The following is a 27,970-nucleotide window of genomic DNA, read 5'->3' on the forward strand; positions in this document are numbered from 1 at the left end:
TGGCTACTTCAGCAGTGCCTTCTGTAGGGTCCAGAGTCCTTGATGTCATTGACATTTCTTTTTCAGGGAACCAGGGTTAATGTAAGTAACCTAACGTTTCTACCGTATTAGTCACATTCTATTTGAACCTGAAAATAAATCTATTTTACACATAGTTGATCTTAAAAATCCCAAATTAGAATTGAATTTGCCAACAATGTATTTATCCAGCTGGCTACATGTTCAGTAACTGACTTAGTCAGGTTTCTACATTATAATTCTCTGGGTGGGATGCTTGGACAAAAATTATAAACCATCTTGTGGGCATTAAATTCTCACATCACACACACATTATTCTATATTTATTCCTAAAATAAAAGGAATACAAAAAAATAACTAAAATCAATAGATCAAAACTAAATACAGTACATTATATTCCAGTACTTCTTCATATACATAGTTATGAGAAATCCATATAAGAAAAATAAATTTGCTCATAGACCGATGCATAAACTATAGGTTTGCAACATAATTGATTACAAAAAGTAAGCAGTTAAATAAGCAACAGATTTCTGTCAAGGTATGAGACTGAAAATACTTTGATCAGCACATCATCTCTTTGCTGTTCTTGTTCGTAATCTTCTTTTAATAATAAGATGATCACTTTCTTTCTCATCTTGATCCAGTCCAACAATCTGTTGAGATAATTGCAATACTTAATGTATTACAAGATCATGTAGCAAATCAGGGTCAAACACCAGGAAATTAGGATTATTAAGCGCCATATATTCTACAAGTTACAATGATCTCAACACCAAATGAAGGTTTATTTTATATACTTACTGGATGTGAAGGAATGTCCAAGGGGGAAGATATTTCTGTTTTGTACAGCTTTCTTTTTGACTTTCTGGGTTTATACTCAGTTCCTTTGCAAACATCAGTTTCTGGAGATTTAGCTATGCTCAGTGATCCAATTAGTTTTTTAGCTTTAAAAAAAAAAAAAAGTGAATAGAATGATTTTTGTTTCTTTAAAATGGACATTAAGAGGTTTCAAATTAAAGCCATCAGTGCATACATAAACAATCTAGTTATCAAGTTGCTCAAAATACTGCAAGCGGTTTCCAAACAGTAGATGCAAGTTCTTCTTTTTTTTTTTTTTTTTAAACAAACAGTCACATAGGCCGTTACATTCCAAACATGTTTTTCAGTACTAGCATAAACTTTTAGCATACAGAACTACCAAAATGAAAGACTGAATGTTGTTTTTTTTAATCTGAGCAAAATCTGATTGATTAAGTAATTAAAATGAGAAGACAGTCTAAAGGTTCCACAAATTGTATATTTGTAGCTTGCAGACATTATATGAATCTTTCACTTTGACAGAGCAACCTAAAGCTTATAATGGTTTACTAACCTTTACTGTGCAACAGTGTAGGAGAGCTCTGAAAGAAATCTCCAATTTTCTGAAGAGCTCCATCTTTTTTGCTGACAGACCTTAAACTTGAGCAAGAGGTTTGTTGTCTTAAAGGGGATTGTCTTTTAGCTTGTGCAGCTGGTGATACCTTTATATAAAAAAAAAAGGTTCAGCAGGAGCTTGTTCATCTAGACAGCCCATCACCTAAATCAATTATAGATTTATTGTTATGCAGACGAAACATGCATTGTAATAACGAGAGCTCTGTCAAGCACTGGGGACATGTAATGAGTTTGGAGATGCCAGGGAAGTGGTTGTTGAAGAAACCAACCAACCTTATACAGCTTCCTGGTGCTTTGTTTGTTTATCTATGTGGATCCATTGCAACGAACTAAAAGCTGCATAGCCTAACTATGGATGATCATTTGACTAGTCCCAATAGCAACATATTATCTAGTATTCAACTTAGTACAGGACAATGGACCTAATTTCGGATGTTTGTTGCAGCTGTACATGTACGCTTTATTGATTTACACCAGGCAGTAATCGTTACCAAAATTAGCAACAGTACATTTTTAGTCAAAGTTGAAATGAAAATAAATTAAGTAAGTAGTAAAAGGAGGAAATTAAAAGACAAGAAGTCATAGCGTTGGTAAAACACATTTAGTTTTTGGGGGATAGTCTGGTATTGATTACAACAAAAACAAAAAATGTGTTAAAATCATCACCAAAACATTATTCTGTATTTTCTAAACAAAAGATTGAGTTTCATGTCCAAGCACCTTTTAAGAGATTGGCTCAATCAAAGAACACAAGAGTTCATGCGACACAGTGAGTGAAACAGGATTCATTATTGGACACACCTTAAAGTGAAGTCTTGGAGAAATTATTAGAAAATACAACCAAAAAAAACAAGGATTTTATATCAAAACAGGTGATGCGTTTCACAATAGGTTTGTCCATTTTAAAATTGGTACCACGACGACTCAAAACATATCAAAAAGGCAAAACGCTCAAAAAAAAAAAAAAAAAAAAAAAATTACAAAATAAAGCCCCCACACAGATTAGAAATAAACCCTGAGATCAAATGCTGTGAACTTTTACAGCAAGTTATACCACCTATATTAATAAAAAAATAATCTATTGTTTATAATAAAAATGGATTGTTGTCCTCTTTGCTGTACAGCAATGTACTGACATAAAAAAAATGTGATAGCTAGCTATGAAGCTGACAAAAAACAAGACATATGAACACAGAATCTCCTCTTGACATACTACGGAACACGAAACAAGCAAATGACAATGAAATATGAAATGCTACCTTCTCTACACAGAGAACAGACAAACTAGGGTTTGAATCTTGTAGTGTTTTATTTAATCCCCACACTACACAATTAAAATATAAAACTACAATATTTAATACAATACAATATTTTGATTCAAAACATTTTCAATAGGGGTGTTTAAATTTATGACAATGTGTATTTGAAACAACCATGTTGCGCATGTTAAACACCCAAGGAAAGAACCCTAATGCTTCATACCGTCTGGACAGTTCAATGTCATAATGCAAGGACCGTTATAAAAATTATAATTTGCAGCTCCACAACAGTGAAATATGACAATACTATAACATTAATTTTGATAATTAATATTTATACTTAAAATAAAACCCAGAAGTCAAGCACTTTTTCACCACTGCCCTAACAGGACTGGCTTAGATGGGTTGTAAGGATGCACAGCTGGAATGTCTTAATGTGCACCCCAGCCTATGCACTGTACATTTTTAATGTACAAAACAAGCAATTAAATAAAACACCATAGATGAATCAAAAGTAAAAAAAAAAACTAGCCCAACTACATGGATTGTAGGGGAAGGTCTAGGATACCTGGTAGCTTAATACCTGAGAAATGCTTGGAGATGTGGCTTTCAGTTTAGATTTGTTTTTCCAGCAACCTGAAAGCATTGTCTTGAAGGGAAAAGTAAAAGGTTACTCAAAAGTAAGTTTGGGAATTTTTGTATTTAAAAAAGGTAGAATAAATAAAAACAGGGAGTTCCAGCAATAGAAAGTTGCCAATTCTTTATTCATGGAAACAAGATGGTCAGGGAACATGAACAGTCTCTCAGAAATGCCAGTCAATAGTAACATGCAAGTTTGGCAGCAAGTTAGCATTACAAGCATGCAACAAAAAAGTAGCTGTGTTCGTCTCTTACCTTTTCCATTGCATTACTCTTCCTTTTTTTTGCCGTTCTGGTTATTTTGACAGTAACAGACGAATCCCCACCTTGCCTCGTAACAGTCATTTTATTAGGCCGAAGGGGTGTGAACTGTATGTCAAGCTCCGATTTTGGGAACCTGCTAGTTGTTCCACTTTCTGTGGAAACCTCGGAGGAGTCTAGTACTGATTGGTTGAGAACAACCTGTATGAAATACAAAAAAGGTACAAGTGTTACAAAATGGTCCTACTCAGTTCGCGGGAAGTCAGTAGGATTACATTACTAAAATGAGTTGGTACTTTTAGGTCATACAGAAAACTTTAGTAGAAATTATACAAATGAATGCTACTTTCCTGCCTTTATTTCTATAGATTATAATGGAGCATGTAAAAAAAATTGGAACACACTGTAGTAAAATGTGTGAAACTAAAAAAAAAAAAAAACACACATTTAAATGGTATGAAACTAGCAAAGAATTCCTCAAAACAGTTAATACTGTTAAGAGGTTTTATTCAATTAGCCTTTGCCTCTTGATAAATGGAAATAAAAGTCTATCTACATATAACAAAGAATTAAAGGGAAAGTAAAAGTCTGAAAAAACATAGCAGTGAATATGCAGCAATTCCATGAATACAAGTCATAATCCTTAAAATCATACTAATGCAAAAGGCTAATCTCTGTACTTAACTATTTAATTCAACTCATTTCTAATTTAACTGAAAGATGTTTTCTCAGACCATTTGATCTCACACTACACAGCAGGAAGTGGCTTTTCTTTAGAAATCAACTTCTACAAAGCAATATAATCCAATTTCAGTTTACAAAAACAGTGGGTACTGTGATGGGAAAAAAACACAACTGTTTCTCTAGAAGAGAGATTAGAACAGTCAATCATTCACATGGAGGTACAAAGGGTTTTTTGGATTATAAAAAAGCACCCACAAAATCCACAGACAGTTACAGCAATTACAGCACTAAAATTTAGAGATATGAAGCATGTGTACAGAAGCAGTCGTTCATACACTAATTTCCATAATGCCTGTATTGGCATCTATGGTTATCATGCTCCATATTGACATATGGAGGGTGGACAACTGGGTAGCCTCTTTCCCAGAAAAGAATGCCATATCAGATATTTGCATAATGCCATCATCTTTTTTGCATGAGTCAAACTAGATGTTTTTTCTGCATTATTTCAACACACTTGTTATCCCTTAATTTGGAGCAATGTATAAATACCCTCTTGAATAGCAGTTCATTTACTCACCTCATTTTCTTCTTTATGAAGAGTAATTGCTGAAGAACTCCTTGGTAAGGCAGCAATCTTAGTCTTGGGCCCATCACAAACAGTCTTTATACTGCTTGTCAGTTTGCCATGTTCATCTTGCAATTGCTGAACAAGCTCAGTATTGACCATTCCTGTGCTTTTGGCTTCCAGCTATCGAAATAAACAATTATAATCAGAACACATACCTTAAATCAAACATTAGTACAATAGTTCTACCAAATACAGTTAAATAAATGTGTTGGAATCCCAACACGTTTAAATACTGTTGCGTGTACCTTATTCTCCATGGAAATATCTTCACTTGCTGTGACTGCAGCTTGGTGTTTCACCTTGGAATCTGCCATGTTAGATACATACTCTAGCTCAGCAATCTCTGCCTCTTTCCTCGCAAGTGTGAGTTGAAGTTCATCTTTATTGACCTGTTATTTAATTCAGTAAAGTTAGCACACATTCCATGAATCCACCCAGATTTCTAACTCCATTATTAACAACTCCATTATTGCACAACCCCCTGGTAACCTTTCACATTTCTGTCCATGTATGCCCTTTTATATTGTATAAAGATAACCCTTCATGTCTTGTAATTACAGGTTACATTTCTTGATCCAGATTTTTACAGCAAACATTTAGATCAACACCCCCAGGGCCCAATTAGTTTGAAGATGTTTTTAAACCAATATTATATTAAAGAATGACGGTTTTAAAAAGGAAAACCAATACTGACCTCATGTGGCCGAGCACTTGCTGCTTCTTGCAGCTTCTTCAGCTCCTGGTCTTTCTGCAGATTACTAGCAAACATATTTTTAAGTTGGACTTCAAGAGCTGCCACCAATTCATCCCTCTCCTGCTTCCACTTCTGCAGCTGATCTTCCTTTTCAGACAGCTGTTTAGTTTGACTCTCCTGTAAATACATTTTCTTTGTTTAAGTTGTGGATAATAATGATCTCAGGTCTGGTGTGAAAAGCTATAAACCCTCATCCGTAAACCCACACTAACACATGGATTAGGACTAGCCGGAAACTTTGAATAATGTGGATATTAACCACAGAGGGGATTATAGTGAAAAAACAAGCAGTTGCTCATAAAACAGTAAGGTAGGTACCTACCACTTCAGTCTGCAATTTGATATGCCGCTCACGGTCTTCCAGAAATTTCTTTATTTCTTGGTTTCGTCGATCCTCTGCTTCCTTTGCTTGTCTAATTAACAACATTTTCTTATCCAGCCACTTTCTTCTGTCAGCTTGGTGCTTCTCTTCAGATTGCTGTCAAAAAAAAAAAAAAAAAAAAAGGGAACAGCATTGTAAAGAGATATGCGTTAAATTCTCTAATTCAGTGACATTGTGCTTTAAATGTGTATTCTGTAATTTGTTGGTCCGCAACTTGACCACTTAGCTTGCAAAGGCAGATCTGTTAAGTGACAACTGTGATGCCAATTATGCAAAACTGCATGACATGTTTACACTTGGATGGAGGATTTTCCTCTCCCCTTTAACTACAGTAACTGATTGTGTATAAATCCTCTATGTAACAAGATTATCCAAAGATCAATTAAGTCCATTTATCATGCAACATGTTACCTGAAACATTCATCATACCCGATACAATAACACAAGCAACCGTTTCAAAACCAATCAAGTTACTAGACAAGCCACAGGTATTACCAATGCAAGTCACTTGCCTTCAAGGTTTCTTGCAAGTTATCGGTTTGTTTTCTTGCATTCTCTGATTCGGTGTTCCTGCATTCAGTTTTTAGGTTTTGATTGTTATCCTTCTCATGAAGGAAGCATTTCTGTTTCCAGTCTTCAAGTTCTACAAAAAGGGGGAAGAGCTCTCTGTAGTTCTGAAAATAACACACATTTTAAAATAAATAAATCCAATCAAACTTACCTGCAGCTAAACATTCAGTCTCTTTAACTTTAGCTTCAAGAACTTTTTCTTGCTCTTCCTGTGTCTCTTCTTGCTCAGTGAGAGCCAGTCTCATGTCTTCAATAATTTGTTCTTTTGCTTTCAGATCTGACAAACAAAAAGGTTTAATATGCATTTTATAATAAAAACTATATTAGCTCAAAATATAAGACCCTGTGAATAGACATGGCACTTAAATGTATTCCTGAAAGGAGTTAAACACACCAATTTATATTACAATTTTCAAAACAGCAAGATTAACCATCAGTCACAAAGGCAGTCTAGCCTAAAAAACAGTGAAGTTTCTACCTTTGCAAGCTGCCTGATACAACTGTAGTATTTCCTCTGTCTTTGTACAGTTGGACATCTCCTAAAACAGACAAACCATTTAAAATACAGCAACAAAATAAATCAAATCTAACAAAGCAGCAGATTAAGACTTTAATATACTTACATTCTTCAATTGGAGGATTGTTCGGTCTCTGCTAGCAAGGTCCCTAGTTAATTGATTCTTAACCCTGTCAGACTCATTAAGCTTTAGTCCCAAGGATTTCTCATTTTCACGCATTGATGAAATCTAAGGGCCCCCCCCCCGAAAAAAAAAAGGAACAAACAAGTGTGCCACAAATCAATTACCTGTAAAAACAAATTGGAGTAGACAATTGAGAATGCAAAAGGTCCAAATTGCAACTGTTTAGTCCTCTTGTCTATTAAATTTACATACCACAGTAGTGAGTCAGTATTCTTCAGAGTACAAGTAGTACTTTGTAATTAATTAATTTATTTATTTATATATATATATATATATATATATATATATATATATATATATATATATATATATATATATAATTTATGTCGTTGCCTCACAACCTATGTGCTAAAAACACCCATGTTGCATGAAAGGGTTACTTAGACACCACTGACCTCCTTTTGCACTTGTAGTATTTGTTTCTTGGCATCAGCCAGCTTCTCTCTCAAGTCCGAGGTATCCTCATCTTTCCTCTGTAGAGCAAGGCTCAGACTCTTGATTTTTATAGCACTTTCAACATTCTCATTCTTTAATCTAAAAAAAAAAAAAAAAAAAAAACACACAATAAATCAAATCGAAAAAATGGAAATCAATCATGTCAATGAAATCTTGAAACATTCAAAATTATAGTTTTCCCATATAAAGTGATCCAACCTCCCCAGGACATCTGAAAGTAGAGCCTTTTTATAGGAGACTACAAACAAACTAGTTTGGCATTTCTTACTTTAATAATGTCTGCAAGCTCTTCTCCTGCTCCGCTTCCTTTTTAGCGAGAGCCTCACTGGCCAACTTGATGTCTATTTTTCTTTGCTGAACTCCATCTTGCAGTTTGGTTTCTTGAAGACTGTATTGTGAGACCGCATCCTCAAGTTTGACTTGTGCTTCTTTCAAACTATTTTGCAAAGAAGCCATCAAGGAGTCTTTCTCTGCAAGTTGTTCCTCCATCTTTGCTACTTTATCAGCATCGACTTTTGAGGTCTGTAGGAGGTCCTCCAGTTGCTTTATTGTTCCTTTTAGAGAAATGGTCTCCTTTTCAAGCTCAGAATTCCTTTTTTTAGTGTCATTGGCATCCAGCCTTTCAGACTCAAAATTCAAAATAGTTTCTTCTAATTTGGCTTTTAGCTGGTTAAAGAGAGCCTCTTTTTCCTTGAGTTCATTGCAGGTTACAGTTAATTCATGCAACTTTTGTCTCAGCTGCTCCTCTTGATCAGTAACCTGCAGGTTTAAGCTTTCGGGTTGTTGCTCCAGCTCTTGTATCTGCTGGCTCTTTTCAGAAGACACCTTTACTATCTGCTCACACTCTTTGCGCAGAGCTACGATTGTGGCATGGAAATGGCTGCCGTCTCTCTTCGCTGCTGTTCTGGTATTTTCTAGTTCCAGACCAAGGACTGCCAGCTGGTTTTGTAATGCCTCCATCTTTGCGGATTTCTCCTGGGACTCCTGTTCAATTTTCACCAATAAATCCTTTGTGCTTTGTAAATCTGCAGCATTAACCTTTGCCACCTCTTCCATGCCACAGAGCTGCTCATTTTTTTCCTGCAGCATTTGGATTTGTTCTGCCTTTTCCACTGCCTCTTTTCTGAGGAGTTCTATCTCTTTTTCAAACTGCTCTACTTCGTTGGTCTGCTTTTTGTTTGCATCTCTCTGTGCTTGCAGATCAGACATTACAGTTTCATAAGAACTAGCCTGCTGCTTAATATTGTCATTTACCTCACTAAAGTTCATTTTAGAGGAAGACGGTTCCTCTTTTACTTTATTAATCTGCTCACATAGCCCCTGTTTTACATTTCTCTCAGTTTGGAGGAACTCTCTAACTGAATCCAACTGTTGCTCCAGTGTATGTACTTTCTCCTTTAATTCCATCACCTCTGCCTCTTTTGTTGAGAGGTCCTTTATTAAGCCTTCAATTCTGTGCTCCTGGCGGGTTACAGTGGAGCAAAGACATTCCTCTTTAAGTGGTCCTAAAAACAATTTTAAAAAGTGACATTATAGTGGTCAAAATCAATCAAGAAAATCCATAAAATCATCAAGTTATGGTTAATAAATAAAACAACAAAAATACACAGAATGTTAAGCGAAGGGGATTTGCACTATATTTAGGTCATACACCAGAACTGTTTTTTTCAAACAATTAAAATAAGTGTTTTCATAGGAGTTTAAAAACTAGACTGAGACAAGTGTCTATGGGGGCAGCGCAAACAGATGCAAAAAGGCAACAAGCTCAAAACATTAAAATAGTGACTTCTGATTTTGAGGCAATTTGTCAGTAATTAACTAACCAGTACACAACCTCTTATGCAAAGCAGCATTAAACTACAATGACATTAAAACTAACCATAGTAAAGCATATTAGTTAAATAGACAGAAGTTGTATAACAAACCAAAAATGAACAGTGTATTTGATCAAGGATAAAATGTTTCCGTTCATAAACCGTCCCTTTTCAGAAATGTAATACAATGAGTTTGTTTTATTTTACTCATACACTGCACAGGTATTGCAGCGGTTGACTGGGTAGTTTATTAACAGAAAGCACAAAGCATTTGGTTATAAAAACAGGAATGCAGAAGAGAAGCACTGAAAATACCTGCAACAGGCTCTTTTACTTTATTTACTATAGGATCAGATGGGAATATGTATTTGGCTGTGAAATTATTTTGTTAGCTCTATGTCCTTCAAGAGGAGACTGTACGAGTTTAAATCGACTATTACTTATATAACTTTCTTCAATATTTTACACCAAGACATGGGTTTGTACAGTACAGGATCTTTTTGAAGGCGCAGTTAGTTTGATATATTTCTGAAAGGGCTCAATAATTGTTAGATTCTGCCATGGTGGGTGGGACAACCTTTGCCCAGTTTATTTATAAAAAAATAAAAAACAACAACACCACACACCACACACACTCAGGAATTACCATCTCTTAGGTTATAGTACTGTGCAGTAACTGCCTCCTCATGAAGTCTGTAATGTTAAAACTAACAGCACCTTTTAAGATGACCTGCATGACTTTTAGGCAACCCCCTTTAAAAGCAAACACCGGCAAGCAAATGGAAAGACATTTTATTTACTCTTAAATCACAATTATAAAATCTTGCCAACCAAATACAAACAACATGATGTATGACAATATCACATACAAAACAAAAAAAGACAAACATTTAAAAAGCAACACACACATATATATATATATGGGCAAAGGGGGACAAGTTGAATGTTATTTAAATACTTTCATTATCTAATTTATTTAAATACCACCGATAACCTTTTCTTAAACCGAAGGATTTTGCGCCCTGTGATGGCTGTCTTCTTTTTCCCTGGTCCAAGCCTCACAAATGAGGCAGAATTGATACCTTTCTTTAGAGGAGGCTGTCCCACAGGGTCCTGTTGATCACGAACTCGCTTTCTGCTCCCAGTCTGAATAAGTTGATCCTTTTCCAACTGTGCGTCATTTTCACTCATGCATGTACATTTCATTTTGAAGTTCAAGATTTCTCCTTTAATAGTTTGTACAGTCTTCTCCTAAACCCCCAAAATAACACATTCAAAATTAATCTTCCTCTACACAATTTTGCATTGTACAAGCTAAAAGTAATCGATTTAATACATTTATCAATAGCTTTTCTTATCAGAGCATTTATTATTATGATGATTATTATTATTATTTATTTCTTAGCAGACACCCTTATCCAGGGCAACTTACAATTGTTACAAGATATCACATTATTTTTTACATACAATTACCCATTTTTTACTGGAGCAAACTAGGTAAAGTACCTTGCTCAAGGGTACAGCAGCAGTGTCCCCCACTGGGGATTGAACCCACGGCCCTCCGGTCAAGAGTCCAGAGCCCTAACCACTACTCCACACTGCTGTAAACATAGCAACTTAGTTGTTCACTAGGGTCTCAAAATCGACAAATTGCCATCAACCAAATTACATTTCCCTGTTGAGATTTACTACCTTGTTAAAAATGGTTACAAAATGTATTATTTATTTTTAATCAAGTGCCAATCAATCTCCAGGGTCTCTGGAGATATTACCAACTTGATTGAAAAAAAACCACAAAAAAAAAACCACACCACACTGAAGAAAACAAATCAAATACTGTATCATTAGCCATTCATTTGAGCCAATTTCATGGACATCTTATCAATTCAACAACATTTTTGAAACACTACAAATTATGGCACCTAATGAATGTGTTGGGAGACTATTCGAATGCCAACTGATTTGGAAGACAATTTTAAATACTTTATATTGCAATGCAATTTGATCATAATGGGACTTACAGAGCTTTTAGCAGACTCCTCCCAGCGGTCCAACACATCTTGTAGATTACTTATGGCTTCATCTTTTTCATGACATATCTCCATAAGATGCTGTAATTTCTCATTCTGCGCTTCAATTTCCTTGGGGGGGGGGGGGGGGGGGGAAAAAAAAAAAAAAAAGGTTTCAAACTGTTTTAACTAAACTCTGCCTTTATAACAAGGCATGTTAACAGAAGCTTACCTTTTTTGCTTCTTCCAGATGGTCATTAGGCGCTTGTATTTGATTACCAATTAAGGCTTCTACTTCTGTAATTAAAACACAAACAAATTAGACAAAAAATTAAGCATTGTTCACGCGATACCAATTTATGAACTGGAAATCCATGCTATAAAATTAAAATATTCCATAACATGAATATTACACATTAAATATTAAGTCACCGCTGGAGTTTATATACTGTAATTGAGCATCTAATGTATTATAAAACTCGCCTTTTGCTTTCATCCAAAGCTCTTTCTGTGTTTCGGCTAGTTTTTCAGAAACTGTGGCAAGCTGGGTCTGAAGAGTGGCAATATCTTGGGTTTCAGGCAAGGTTACAAGACACGTTTGTGCTGCTTCTGCTTGCTTTTTTATATCAGCAAGGTCATCTTGCATGGACCCCATCATCCCCTCCAGAATAGTCTCGGTCTCCTCCTGTAGTATAGAAATACTATTGAGATCAACAGTAATATACCAGTTTGACAGTTTCTACAGAAGTTGCTACTTATGTTGTACATGCAAATGTATTTAACACTGTTTAAAAAAGGACTGGCAAGGCCAATGACCTTTGATTCGCAATTATTTGGTTCTTTTTCGGGACCACCACGTTGTTTGACCAGCAGATTCTTTAAAATATCAAGTCGCTCTTCAGCTCTCTCCTCAATGATCTCTCTTTCTTTCTCGAGACGTTCACTTGGGAGAGAAACAGCAATTAGGGAAAAACACACAATATTCTAACATTAAAACGTACTGTCAAATGACGTGTATATAAATCAATTAAATAAATAAATAAATAAAATAAAAACACGGAGAACATTTCACCATAGTACTGAAAGGCTATCCCTGGATTCCCCAAAAATGATTAACACACTATGCAAAAACCATTACACTACTTAAAAGCAGGGGTGGTCAAAATTGCCCTTTCCACTCCTGGGACGAGTTGCGCCAACTGAGCTATGTCCAACTTAAAACTAGGAGTAAACCAGGGACGTAAAATGTACATCTGTTGCACCACACAGACGGAAGTGTGTGTTACACCTGGGCTTACATCCTATGCCTTATAAAGGGTAGGCATATCTCCATGGACATGTCAGTTTAGAGCTAAATCTCTCCACCATAAAAAGCACAACTGAAAAGTAACAGGATGACACGTCTCGTCATACTCTGAAACCAGTACCAGCGGGCAATGAGGCGTGAATGGGTGTTGAGGGACAGGAGTAATCCCTTGGATATGTTCAAGGACAGAGAACGGTTCGAAAGATTTTCTTGTCATCGCCGAGAACTAGTATTTCAGTTGATTAACTTTTACGACGATTTGCAATTTGTTTATACAATTGACGTTTTTAAAGTTAATACGTTTAGAAAGTCTGACAATTGCAAATATTTTGCTTACATTTAACATTACCCATAAAATAATTATTAACTACTTGACAATTAATAATCCTTGAGTATTTTTTCATAAAATGCTTAGCGTTTCACAAATGACAGCTATCAACCCGTCTAGTAATACATGTTTTAATTAATGTACTCACTTTTATTTCGTGAGGGGCAGGTTGTGCTTACTTTGACAGTCAAATACAACATCAAAATGCACTTACATCCTAAGCAAGTTCAGTAGCATTTTTTTTTTTAGTTATTTTTGTAGTTATAGTATGATGTCATTTTCTTGTTATAGTTAATTATATTTTACTTTTAATTATTACAGCTAAAAGGGCTATTCACACTAGCCGTTATATCAATCATATGTGTTAGCATAAGTGTATCCCCCCCTAATAATGTAAAACACTGTGCTGTCTGACGTTACATCTGCATTGACAGTACCGTCTACCTGCGTTTACTGTGTTTATTAAACAATAACAATTTGAGATTATATAAATATACACAGTATATTTCAGCTCTTGCACAATACGCTGGTACTCTCCTAGGGTTTCCCATTGCTTGTTATAGGGTGAATCCACATTTTTCTCTTTCTGTTTCTTCTTCGGGGCAATAACTATGCAGCAGCTTGCACCCGATCCACGTTGCCTTCAGATTATATCCAAATTTAGCAGACATGGGGGTGATCGCAGCTTTTTTTGTCCAAAAATCAAACCCATTTCGATTTTTTTTCGCAGCGATTAATTACTCTTAAATATGAAAAGGTAGTATTCAATTCCACAGGTTCGATTTTTTACCATTGAAAACGCAACGAATAAACGCTACAGTGTGAATAGCCCTTAACTTGTAATTTTTTTTTAGTGCGACACTGGTTCGGTTACCTTTTTCCTTTTGTCAAGTCTCTACAAATGGAGAATATTTTTTCACTATTTAGCTATCATTTTACAGTATTTTTAGTTAGTTACCATTAACGAATATGATTCTTTCGTTGACATTTTAACAGTTAATAGTAATGGTTTAAAATCTAGATTACTATAGCCATCATTGCAGTCAACTGGGCCTAGTTTAGGAAACTAGGAATTAATAACTACACTTTTAGGTCAGAGTTGTTTTGCTTTGCAGATGTGTCAAAGTTCTAATTGTCAGCAAAGTTTGGCTTCTTTTAACACTTCGTACATGCATTATTTTATTTTAGCTACAAATTGAAAGTTTGGGTGTGCTGAGTTACCAGAAGTTGTTTCACGACTGCCTAGCAACAGGTTAGAAGCTGTGTTTCTTACTTTACAGAGGAACTCAGGCAGGGATTTGACAATATTAGCTGAAAACAAGGCAAAAGCATTCCAAACAGAATATGTTTACAGTTGGTATGCATTTTGCCATTACAAGCATTGTATGATTAATTAGGCTTTTTACATTGAATATGCAAATCTTGTTCACATGAACGGGCATTCCTTAAACCTGACAGAGAATATTAATGTCTGACGTAGTTAAGCCAGGCTAAAATTGTCGTTTGGTGCAACAGACATAATTAAAATATTTAAGTCAGATGTAATAACATCTGTCAAACTTTAAGACCGACTTTTAAGACTTGGACTTGCGTCCGGTTGGTGCAATCCACCCCTGGGTCTTTGTTCCAACCCTGTTGTAAATTGTTTAATTGAACTAATTAAACTTCCATCCAGACCCTGAACTAGTCAATACAATTAACCTGTTAAACCTAACCTAGATATTTTACTACCTGAAATCACATTCCCTTTGTTCGAACAGCTGCATGAATTCCTGGAAAACTTCTTCTCGAATCTTGCTTTCCACAATTAGTTTGTCCGTTTTTTCTTGAACTAACTTGTTCTGCAGTTCTGTTATTTGTGCAAGCATTTTCTGTAAGTTTAAAAAAATAATAATTATATATTGCCGTTTAAACGCAGCCATTTAAAACAGCAATTTATTTCCGTTTTTGTCAACGTTAAAGTTCCTAAACTGCCAATATGTACCACATAATTTGAGAAATTTAAAAGGGTATTGAAATTGTATCAATTCCCCTCATCTAATTCATAAACATCTGTTAACCGTTAATTGCAACTAGACATACCTTGTATGATTCCTTGTCAACTGTGATTTCATCATCATCACCTTCACCCTCATTGTGAATGGTCTCTTCCATATTTTCCTCTTCAGAACTTCCCTCCTCATTCTGAATAGTCTCTTCCATATTTTCCTCTTCAGAACTTTCCTCCTCATCGACACCATCACTGGTTTCTGGCACGTCTTGCAAACTCATATCCCAGTTAACAAAGGAGCTTTTTCTAGACCGCCGGTATTTCTTTCTGTCTGCATTATCAATAAGAAAGGACACCTCCCTAGCCGATTTCTTGGGAATAAATGGAAGAGGTTTTACTGTATTGAGAACCACCACCTGCAAGAAAATAAAATCAGAACTTGAATACGCACAAAACAGGCAGTAACTTACTAAATTTAAAAAAGGTTCTACCTTTAAGTCATCATTTCAATAAAACCATATCAAGGCGTATCAAAAGTCTTTTCATAAGAGTGTGAACATAACACATTGGCAATTAAACTCAAAATAGACTCCACCTAATGAAGAATGTCCTATCTGTAAAAGACTAATTAGTGATCAGACATAAGACAGATTTAAAAGTCAGCCTCATACAATGCATTTTTATTTATCAAGTTTATTTGAAGATTAGACTAACTTAAAACTTCCAAAAGCACCACTTAATGAAGCTTGCTGTAACAAACGTTATTTGTATGCATTCCTCTTGAGATTGGAATATGCAGTTATTTCCAAGTAAAGGTTGATGCTACTTCCCAGTACAAAAAACCCTTCCTGTGCAGTAGTTCAGTTTTTCCTCTAATCGCCAAGCTGTAGTCAAGGTTATGCAACCTACCATAGCATTGCATTTTGAAAAACTGGCACTTTGAAAAGACCGGTTTATGATCAACTAAATCAGCTCCATTAGAGCCAGTTCTAAAAAACAAAGAATGGGTCAGATTTGTGATGCAAGCGTTGAGTTTAAGTGATTGGAGGCTTATCCTGTGAAATGTTTACAGAGGGCGTACTAGGCATCTGCTGGGACTTCACAATCGTTCTCGTTGCCACAACTGAGGAACTGCATGATTGGTATCATATGTATTTAAGAAGTTATGTGTCTCACCTTCTGAGCAACTGCTGAGAACTTTAACACATTAAGGGTCTCATCAAACATGGAGGCACACTGGTTAATGTTCACAATCATACAAGCTTTTCCTCTGCCGCAAAAGAAATCTTTAAAGTACTGTGTCAGCTTGCTTTCTCTAAAAGGTACATGTTGTTGCAGCCTACAAGGTAAAAAGATGATGTATTAGTAAGATTATGAACTGTGTTTTATATTCAAAATGTGTTTATGCATTTACTGTGCTAAACAAGAACAGTTTACACAGAACTCAAAAAAGAGTTAAAAAAAAATAAATCCTGTAGTACTATGACACTCTCTAGTGGTTTACAGTTTACATTGCAAGTATACATTTAAAGATTAGAGGGGTGCTAATGCACACAAGGAGTCAAGCATATTTAACTGCTCGAGTTTACTTCCAAAGCTGGATAGGAACAGGCGAAAATTAACATCTATGTGAATTGTAGGAAAGCTGTTGAATAAAGTATTAGTCCAAAAGTTTAACATTTATTAGATACCAGCAAGTGAAACAATACTGTTGAATGCATAAGCAAAAAATGCATAAAGTAGGTCTTGAACAGTATTAACACAAACTTACTTTGACTGCTGGTTGTGTCTCAAAGCATTGATACATTTTCCCAGAGTCATCAATGAGGTATTGATGTTTCCAGATTCTTTTAAGCGATCTCCCTTATTCTGAGTCTTGGCACATCTCTCTGATCCAGCAAGATCGCACAATGAGAACCTTAAAATAAAAATAAAATGTGCATTTTATTAAAGCAATACAGCCCCCTTTTTTAAAAAAAAAAAGAAAAAAAACACACACCACACCACAACAACTCAGAACATTAGATGCTATGTTCAATGTTAAATAAACAATAACAAAAGTTAAACAAATATGCAATTTAAAATAGCAACAATTGTCCAATTGACCATCATAATAAAACCCTGATTGTGCATTTACACTGAACATATCTGTTCACCAAATGACCCCGCTCTCCTCCTGACGCAGTAAACTACAAGTAATGCCTTCTTATCAGGGATCTATTGCATAAGGCGTCTCTACTACAGTCTATGTAGTTTCAGACAGCCTTGTTAGTCCTATTTGTTTACATTCAGGAATTTTTTTGCGATAGGAATGTAAACATGAATGCCACTAAAGCATATGACTTGCAGCAGTAGGATGTTATATACATAGTGCTGGGACAAAAGAAAAAAAATCAGCACCAAGTTTTGAGACTATAGTGAAGTTACACTGAATACTTACTCATTGACTTTCAGCACACGAGGTACTCCAATGTCTTCAATCTGTAAAATCCGAATACTGAAAATACTATGACTGTGGGGAAGGGGGGGGGTGGGGGGGGGGGAATAAAAAATAAAATTAAAACTACAAAACTGTCTTTGTGAACCAAATTAAAAAGTAAGGATGCAATTTTACCTCCTGCTTGAAAGGTTGTTGAGCTTGGTGCAGGAAATCGTTTGATGTTTCTTCCCAAGCTTCAGAATTGTATACGCTTCTTCCGGGCTAGACACTTGAACCCACTTCAGATCTAAGAAAGACATCCGATAAACCAATATATTGTAGGGAATTAGCCAAAACTAGCTACAGTACAGGATTTTGCAAGCCTTTATTTTCATCTGTATAATATATATATATATATATATATATATATATATATATATATACACACACACATATATACACACACACACACACACACTGCTTTCAATTTTGTTACATGTTGCACCAAGTTTATAGTAGCAAAAGGATTAAATAAAATGTTCTCCTAAATATTGCCTAGAGAAGTGAATTTACCTTTTACAAAGGTGTTGCCTTTGACATCCTGTGCAAGTCTAAGTGTATTTCTCTTCAGTGCGCAGTTTGACACCGGGTCGAGTAAATCAAAAATATTCTCATTATAAATTTCACAGAAAGACACCCAGAGTGAAAATTTTATATTAGTGCCAACACTTAAACTAAACCGTTCTGAAGAATCAAGCTGTTCTTCAAAGTCTCCAAGAACATCGATGGAGGAACCTGTTGACATAACATAACTTCAGTTAAGTTTAAAGCACATACTGTAAAATTAACTGTAACATTGTTTTGTGAATTCCTTCAATTTTTTTAAATATCTAGATGCAGAACACCAGCCTATCTCTTAAAAGTTCAATATACAAACATTTGGGTCTATTGTGATCTAGGCAGGATTTGAAGGGGGCGACATTTTCTCTAGATTCACTGTCATGGATAAATAAAGTTATACTATTGAGTACAGTATATCTACACATTAAAGTGCACTTATTCAAAGAGAACACTTTGATCACCTTCTGATCTGGACGAAGACTTGTTGCTTGAATTTAGATAGTTTTGTGAATCCACCTACAAAATAAAATGAAGATTTTTGTAAAGAAAGGAAAATGACAAACAGTTGTTTGGTACAAGTTTGTATCCCATTGAGAAAAGCAGTTTTGTAAAATATTCCATATTAGATGACCAAGTAAAACATTTCTTCTGCATATTAGACTGCTAGCAAACAGTTATTCTCCAATTTCCCAGCGCAGTTAAAATCAGAGGATACTAAAAGGCCCTCTTTTTTGCAAATGTCCCCACAAAAAAAAATATATATATAGTTGAAGAGCTAAAGCTTTACCTCTTTTATTAAGCGAAGAATAGCATTTTTATTGGCAATTTCTTCCGATTGCTGTTCTTTGGTGAGCCCTATGTGTTCTCTACACCTTTGTGGTTTCAGATCCATATTCTCATAAAGTTTGTCGTCAATACTTTTAAACAGCATATTCAAAGACCTTGGAAGAATCCCCATGTCATTTCCAGGGCCTAGAATATTTATATATATATAAAAAAAAAAGGATAGCAGATAATTATTTAACATTTGTCACAATATACCTGAAGTTATTTTCTGTCTTGGAACAAAACAGTAAATTAAATTAACCAAGTTACACAATCCTACTGTAACTTCGATTAACTATAACCTCTTTTTCAAGCAAACCCCCCAAAAAGATGACCATTTACTGTACTTAAATACATTTGTTTCAAAGCTGCGATTTCCCATAATCATGTAACATTTTGCTGCATCCTATATTTCAGCATTCTACAGGGTGTCCTTGTAAGTCAGGCATCACAGGCATACCTGTTAATATTGATGGTCTCCCTTTCTTTCAGGCGTCAAATGTTTTTAAGCAGCAAGGAACAAATTCAAATAATTTTGCTGCGTGGTCGCCAGATTTAACAAACATCACAAATTGGAATTATATACAATACTGCCTATGATGCCTGACCTTTCATTTGATCTGAAACAGATAAGCCATTAAGAAATAAAATGTTGTATTTTTAATGATATAAAGATGATGCTTCACACCTAAAAAAGTGAAGGTTTTCCCAGCATTGGACACTCCATATGTAAAAACCAGAGAATTCGCCCCATCAAGAAAGTCTTTAACCATAGATCTGACAGTGCCGTTAAAGATCTCCTCCTGTGTGGTTTCAGGACCATAAACCTACAAAGACAAACAGAGTAAATATATGAAACATAACCAGGGTTTTCAAAATAAGCAGACGACCGGCACTATCAACCTATTTGCGCAGGCTGAAAAAATATTACGATTATTTACAGGTATTATCAGATCAGTCCATTTTTGCCATATTATCATACTGTAAAGCAATATAGGCACATAGCTATACATAGGCACAAAAAAAAAAAATCATTCTGTTGTGATTTTGTGAAAATATGTAAAAATATGAACCCTTGTCAGAGGTATTTGGGGTTCATGTATAGTGTACACCTTTAAGAAGAAAGGCATGATATTAGCTGCATTTAAACCAGCTTAAAAGTGCTAAATACGGTTTACGTACACACTATTGTGTCAAAACATAAGAGCTGTCATGTGGTTCCAGGTTTGTTTTTTTTTTTCACCCAGCAACGCGCAAGTGGTCTATTCTGCTAAAATGCAATCAATCCTTATTGTTAAAGGCACAGTAGCATCTGCAAGATGGACGGAACCCTGTATATTATAAGAAAAGAATGAGAGCTTAGTTATAAAAAATGAGGATGTAAGCTTTTTTCTTATCTGAAGAGATCCCGGTCCGAGCCGACTCTTGAATCTGGTCAAAACATGACTTCATGCGGTGAATTGGGAAAAGCGCTTACAGTAGTTTCATATTAATTTAAAAACTAACTTTGGCAGGTAAACAGGATCTGCTTGCACAGGGGATTTTTAGAAACAGAGAGAGAGAGAGGTCAAACTTAGTTTAAGAATTAAAAAAACAATATTAGACTGTACATTTAACTATAACTAGGTCTGTAACTATAGGTTCAGAAGTTTGTCATGAACTCTCTAAACAATCCTTTCCAATCTTATTTTGTTAACACACAAAATACATGAAACAAGTCCACCCTACTGAAAATAACGTTTTTGATGTTAACAGGGAACTATGTTTTAGACCCAGGTTAATATATTATAATAGATATTAAAAACAGTTCACCTAATTTTTAGAGGAAAGAGGGGTGGAAGATCATGTCCAATTAATTTTAGAAAAGGAGTCACTGGTACTTTTTAGATATATTGTTCACTTAAATATAGAAGCTGTCAAAACAGAGTAAATGTTTTGATTCAATTAAGACGTCTGACATATTAAATGGAGCAAAAGTTCTATAAAAAGCTGTAGTAAGATTTCAGTCAAGCATCACTCAACTTTCTAACTACAAGTTGTGTGTGGTCCGTGTTTTGAAGATCTCTGAAAAAAGCTGGTTGCTGTTTGGTCGTATTCAGAAGTCTGTCTTTGAAGACAGCTCTTGTTTTTACATTGTATTCTACAACTACACTTCCATATAGTGGTAGGTAAGAACAATTTTGAATTTATATCTCATTTATATTGACGCATTGCTATAAGGTATAGGAATTATATTTTAGCTTTGGAGTGCGATCTATTGGATAGCAGGGATCCAAAGTGGCTTACAACCACGCAATCCATTTAATAAACTGAGGGAGTACTAATACTGCTCTGATTCGTTAAAACTTCACATTAAACGAGTCGCTAAAACTTCACATTAAACGTTATTTTCTTGATTTTAAAGTTGTCTGGATATGTTTCAAGCCCAGAGCATGAACAATCCACTACAGGAGTCCAAGACATCTGTGTCCTCCTTAAAACGTCTCCCAAAATGCAACACTCACTCCCCCATCGGCCCTACGTGCCACAATGAGATTGGTGCCTCCTACTACCTTGTAAATGCCACGTACCTTAAAACGAATTGAAAACCCTGCATAACAAAGAAAGTATCTCAACTAACAAGCCACCACCATGGGGAGCTGGTTTTACAACTACATTGAATCCATCTTCAGTGATATTTTCTGTAACACTTAATCAGAATACTTTTACTTTACTCACATGTGAAAAATGAAAGCGTTGAGCCACCTGCGGTAGGGATTTATCACTGAGTTTACATGTTAAGGTGTGTCTTGGAGCTTTTAGGATCACACTGTTTGAGTTCTCAGTTTCAACACATTCCTACAAATTAAGGGAAAAAATATATCTATTAAAATATGTATTAAACCATTGCATTACCAGTTGTGTGGAATCCTGGCTGATATCTTCTGAGTTTCTATTAAATTGCTATTAAATCATTTACCTGTGATTCATCTGTATCTATTTCAGATTGCCTAAAAGGTCTTATGCGAAGGTAAACTTGCAGATGTTCCTTTTCCTGTGAACTATCCTGAAAAAAAAAAAAAATAATTAAATCTTAATATATTGCATCCCTGGGTAGAGGTAAGAAAATAAATAAATAAATAAATAAATAAATAAATAAACAAGGAGAAATGCAGTGAACTAGTCTATAAAAATGAGGCTAATTCAATCACATTGTATAAACATATTGATCAAAATACCAATATGTCTATATTAAATATTCCATTCAGGGAGGCAAACTAACTTACAGTACCTCCACTACAAATGGATACAGAACACCTAAACCAGTCGTGCCCAAATCAGAAGTAGGTCACAATTTCTTGATTTAAAAATCTACATATTACCTTCTTTTGTTTCAAATCATGTTGTGTTTGGATTATATGGCAATATTATATAAAAAGAAGCTGAATTTAGTAGGACAGTTAAATTAGTCAGAGATTAATGCAAATGTTTTGCTTTTGGATATAAAACGTTAACAGTAATGAACAACCCATAGTTCAGATAGAAATTTCTTCTGTCAAAATAAATTTATTATTATAATGTTAAAGGGACATCTGATGCGGACGCACGCATATTTTCAGTTGTTAAACTCAAGTTCTTTGTATTATTTTTTTTTATATAATCTATTGCTTGTTCTTTATTTGGAAAAAAAGGCAATGCATCGATTATCGTTGATAAATGTCTATATTATAATCAAATATGAAATTAGGGTGCCGATTGTGCCACTAATTAACATCAATACATAGTCACTTATTCTCATTCATTCCACATTTAAATGAGAAAATAAGGACTTGGAGGATTTAAAAGCCAATTTAAATTGTTTCACAGCCAAACCCCGTAACTTACTCATTTTACTGTTATAGCATTGTTATTACAGTATACGTTTTCTTTATACTAGTCTGGTCTTACTAGTAACGCCATTAGTGACTTTAATCTACAATCATTGAAAAGCATTTCAATTTGTTTATGTTTGTGAAATAAAAAGGTATACGGTAGTAACAATACTACAATAGTAATAAAATCTGTTTAATTTACGGTGTTTTACTGCGAAACAACTAATCAGGCCTTTAAATCCTCCAAGTCCTTACTTTCACATTTAAAAGCTGGGGTTGCTTAAGGTTAGGGTTGGGGTTGGGTCTGGGTCAAGGTGGGTTGATGTCAGAGGTCATCTGATGCCCAGAGGACAGTTTCTAGTGGATAGTCCTTTCCGCTGGCTGATGGAGTCAATGAGCTACGATAGGTCTGAAACGACACAAGCTCTGTGAACAGGGATTGGTCAGATTTAACAAGGGGTTGGTCAGATTAAACATTATCCCTGCCTGGGTAGTTGATCGAGTCAATCATCCTCGAGGCCCACCATTTACCGTGGAGCTTTTACAATCGCCAGAAAAAAGTATTTCAGTCAGGTTGGCACCCCATTAATAACCTCATCGTGGCCTTTGATCTAAACACTAGAAAATAATATTAGGGTCACTGGAATCAATATCTTAGTGCAGCACAGAATGGATTTCACAAACAGTTTAGTAGCAAAACACATTTAAACCAGACAAAAGCGGTATGCAATATTTCTCATTTTAGGTTACCTGTGACAACACAGAAGTTGAAGACACAGAAGAAAATTCTTCAAGAAGATCTTTTCTCAAGTCCTCCACACTCATGGGTTCTGTTCGGTCAGGCTTTCCATTTAGACATGTCTCCATCCTGTGAAAATTGAAATGTAGGCAATGCAAGTCAATAGGCATGTCCCGGAGTTCATGGACTAACATGACATCTTAAGCTAAAATGAAGACTTTCTGGTTGTTTGCAAGAGGGGGGTACCTTTTAAACACATAACTCTCTTCAAGGTGAGAAGAGGAAATTCCCACCCGAAGAGACTTTCTGGCTTAGAGACAGAGAGAGAGGTTTTTGCTCAGAGACAACTTCCCAACGTTTCGGTATGTTTAATATACCTTTGTCAAGGGGAAAGTGTGTTTGAAAACAGACATTGGATGTATTTATAGGCTTTTGATGACATGGTAACCACACATTTATTTCACTTTAAATCTAATGTCTTTGTGATGTCATTCACTATATAGCTAATAATGTAACAATCTACTGTTCCTTTCTATTTAAACCTTCAGGCATCATGGTATCTAGTCTATCAATTTTTTTTTTTTTTATTCTTCTATACTGTACATTATGTATTTAAACCACAAACTTTAGGTCATCCATGGTGTGTATGTTCAGGTAAAGTGCTGAACTATTGGTTCATTTACTTTATTTCTTATATTTGGTAAGTGGTTTGCATTCTTTTATATAATGATATACCTGTCTCTCCTACATATTTTATTGTACTAGGCCTACACTTTATGCAAAATATACCATACAAGGTTGCTATCCTTGCCATGATGGATTTTTTAAGACGTCTTATCTTTATTTGTGATTTCACTTTTATTTTTACCAATATATTTGCACACTTTATGTCTTTTTACAGGTTTCAATGTGCCTTAAAGTATCTATGATCTCTTTATGCGGACTAAAATGACAGACAAATGCTACGATCAGTGCTTTCGGAAATATTTCTCATTTTGTCTGAATTACGAAGTATACATAAATGCTTCCAAACAATTCTTGAAATGTTGGGTAATAATTTACAGTATGTAATTAAATGGTACTCATAACCCTCTCTTCCATTTTCATGTAGTTCATTCTTATTGAGTTTGTCAACTTTTCTCAAAAATGTGTTCTTTATATCCTCTTAAGTTTTACTTTAATTCCTTTCTCTGTTTTTTTGTAGTCCTTTTCATCAGAACAGATTTTTCATTAGGTTTTGATTAAAGATCTGTTTTAATAGGTCCTTGATCAAGTTTAACCAAGGTGTCTATGTTTCAGATTGTGTCCACCTTAAATCCACTGAAATATTAGGGTGGATATAATTTGCTAATTTATGAAAACGTACAAAAGATTCTTCTCCATGTGTCCACATTCCAAATATGTCATCCACAGGTCTGATCTAGTCTAATGATTTCTTGTCTAGTTTATTCAATAACATTCCCTCCCCTTTGCCCATATACATGCTTGCAAATTGCACACCTTATTTTGAGCCTACTGCTGTACCATCATTCTGTTTGCAACTTCTATTTCCAAATGTAAAATAACAATTTTCTGAAACTATTGTGATCATATTTAATATTTCTTCCGTAGTTATCATGTTCTTTACATGCTTCTAAAGTTTCATGCTTGGGAACACTGGGGTACAGGGATTTTACATCCATGCAAAACAAAATGGTATCCTCTGGAAGTTTAACCTTTATATTATTAATCCTTTTCAGAAAATGTGTTGAATCTTTAACATAGCTAGGTAAGCTTTCAACATGTGGCTGTAGCTGCCTTTCAGCCAGTTCCAGAATAACATGTTGGGTTATAAATTATGCCAATAGTCATTTGCATTGGGTGTTTTTCTTTGTGTATTTTTGGGTTGCCTCTAACCAAACCTTTTCTTGGATTTTGTGGATACAAACTCATTTTTATATAAATCTACCAAAATTCTGACTTCTTTTACTATGCCATTATTATTAGTTTTTACTTCTTCATATGTATTTATATTTTGCAAGTCAGTCCCTACTGCTTTTATAGAATCATCTTTGTTCATTACTACTATCCCAGAACCTTTATCTGCTGGTCTTACAATGATACTATCATCCTCTATAAATTCCTTTAGTGCCTCTTCCTCATTCTTAGTTAAATTTTGTTTACCTTTACTTCTTAGACCTGTTACTATTTCATTTCTAACTAATTCCATATACATGTCTAACCAGTTGTTTCTTCCCTCTGGAGGAGTCAGTGGTGCTTTCTTTTAATTTGTATTCCATGTTGACACACATATTCTGATTCTGTGTTTCATCATAAAGGTATAAATCTTTCCCATTCTGTTTTTAACTTATCCTTATTATGTCTCTTTGCCAGAACATACCTATGCCCCATGCATAGTAATGCTTTCTGTGAGGTTGTTAATGTTCTATCTGATAAATGAAATACTGTGTCCACTTCATGACCCTTAGTGATCTTTGAGATATATATATATATATGTATGTATGTGTATATATATATATATATATATATACACACACACATATATATACATACATACATATACACACACACACATATATATACACACACACACTTATTTTTATATATTATATATATGTATTTATATATATATATATATATATACACACACACACCTATATATATATATATATATATATATATATATATATATATATATATATATATATATAGATAGATAGATAGACAGACACACACACAGATCCTTTATGTATATAAAATAAACAATATTTGTATATGTTGTTTATACATTGTTTATAGTGTAAATGAGGCAATAGAGAAGCCCCCAGAAATAATCATTGAGGTGCAGCAGTTTAGCGTGGGAAAGAGACCTGCAATAGCAAGGGATGAACCACACTATATCAACATTGATGCCAAGAAGTGATTTAGATGGGTAGAGGTCAGACAGCTGTTATTTATAAAATAAATAAATAAATAAATAAATAAATAAATAAAAACAACACACATTTAAGAGGTGCTGGAATTCAAAGACTACTGCACACGTTTTCAGTTCTTCGAAGATTATCTCTGCAGCTGGAACATGACACTGTGGAACGGGCCAGCAGTAACACTGAATAATTCTGAATGTGACTGAATTGGAAATCTGTTAAAAGCAACATGAGTCATCCAAAAAGTAAATATCCCCTAAAACAAGGATACCCTCCCCCACCCCAAATCAGCCTGTGTGACTAATAATAAACAACCAGAAGCGATATCACTGCATCAACTTCGTATCTACGGCTTGCACATTTAAACTGTAAAATGACATTATACATCATGTGTGAATGTTATATCTGACACAGTACTAGGACAATACCAGGTAAGGTACATGACTGTCTGACACATGATTCAATCAGTGTAGCGACTGTGCAATAAATACTGAATACAGTAAATGAAGTCCACACAATTCATTAGTCGAAATCCACATTACTAAATTTGCAATATACATTTCCATAGTTCAGAAATAACCATGCCTGTTGTTTCAACGTGTTATATTATGTTTAGTAAACATGCTCCATATTTATTACTGGAGTACGATTAAAAACACCGCAACTACGTACTCTTACAGCTATAGTATATATCGATTTGCACTTACATTTGAAAATTATGCCATCTGTGTTTTAGAACTGTCACCAGCGCTATATTACTGATTTATTATTTTTTTACTTTAATAATACACAAATAAACAACAACTAGTCTTCTGATTTGGAATCGTAATGCACGTTCCTATACGGGTTGCCCGAGGATTTCACACAGTGTTTGCGGAAACATTTACTTGTAATCCATACCAAAGACACTGCTTTCGTCTAAGATTGATAACGTATGTTGTTGCATACGTTAAAGTAATACAAATATAAGAAAACTTACATGACTGATGAAGACTGTAGACAAGATATTCACCCTAGTTTACCTGCGTTTTATCCACTTCCAAACTGCCGCGGTTTTATTTTAAATCCAACCAATCTCTAACTGCAACAAAGCGGGGAATCATGGGAGAATACAGACAGGTGACAAATACGCCTTTTAAATGCCAACGTAAACGTCTATTGTAAGTATGTAATAATGTTGAATAATAATTGATTTAATTACCAAAAATGAAACATTACTAAATATAGCTTCAAGAAACGAATACCGCCACAGATCGTGGTGTATTGTGGGAATTGTAGTTAGATAAGGAAACCAAATCAGACAGTGTTTAATTTTTGGTATTATAAGAAGGAATACAATTTTGAAAATG

The 27,970-nt window shown here is 34.8% G+C and overlaps 1 protein-coding gene across 4 annotated transcripts; it reads right to left on the bottom strand.

Moving 5' to 3' along the window:
- Positions 1 to 326: 326 nt before the first annotated feature.
- Positions 327 to 27,741, bottom strand: LOC117418123 (kinesin-like protein KIF20B). Of its 4 annotated transcripts, none has more exons than XM_058984994.1 (34): positions 27,601 to 27,741; positions 23,706 to 23,823; positions 22,064 to 22,150; positions 21,823 to 21,942; positions 19,793 to 19,931; positions 19,067 to 19,251; positions 18,741 to 18,795; positions 18,232 to 18,453; positions 17,854 to 17,965; positions 17,680 to 17,751; positions 17,011 to 17,157; positions 16,416 to 16,578; positions 15,332 to 15,655; positions 14,981 to 15,120; positions 12,432 to 12,558; positions 12,099 to 12,300; positions 11,848 to 11,912; positions 11,628 to 11,747; positions 10,689 to 10,857; positions 8,061 to 9,297; positions 7,732 to 7,870; positions 7,259 to 7,381; positions 7,114 to 7,174; positions 6,787 to 6,912; positions 6,578 to 6,708; positions 6,006 to 6,161; positions 5,624 to 5,800; positions 5,175 to 5,318; positions 4,879 to 5,049; positions 3,609 to 3,815; positions 3,298 to 3,363; positions 1,394 to 1,541; positions 823 to 965; positions 327 to 674 (listed from the first exon to the last, which is right to left on the bottom strand). In XM_058984994.1, coding segments are annotated over exons 1-34 (5,682 nt in total). In that variant the 5' UTR covers positions 27,603 to 27,741; the 3' UTR covers positions 327 to 590. The 4 variants fall into 4 exon arrangements, with proteins under 4 accessions (XP_058840977.1, XP_058840978.1, XP_058840979.1 ...); XM_058984995.1 differs by having other exon boundaries at positions 27,644 to 27,734; XM_058984996.1 differs by lacking the exon at positions 7,259 to 7,381.
- Positions 27,742 to 27,970: the final 229 nt, after the last annotated feature.

This window comes from Acipenser ruthenus, chromosome 13 (assembly GCF_902713425.1).
Source record: "Acipenser ruthenus chromosome 13, fAciRut3.2 maternal haplotype, whole genome shotgun sequence".
Classification (NCBI taxonomy): Eukaryota; Metazoa; Chordata; class Actinopteri; order Acipenseriformes; family Acipenseridae; genus Acipenser; species Acipenser ruthenus.

Coding starts and splice junctions, on each gene's coding strand:
- LOC117418123 (XM_058984994.1), bottom strand. Junction 18,796..19,066: donor TTCTTCGCTTAATAAAAGAG/GTAAAGCTTTAG, acceptor TTTATTTTGTAG/GTGGATTCACAAAACTATCT. Junction 9,298..10,688: donor ACAGCCTCCTCTAAAGAAAG/GTATCAATTCTG, acceptor AATTGTTTTTAG/GACCACTTAAAGAGGAATGT.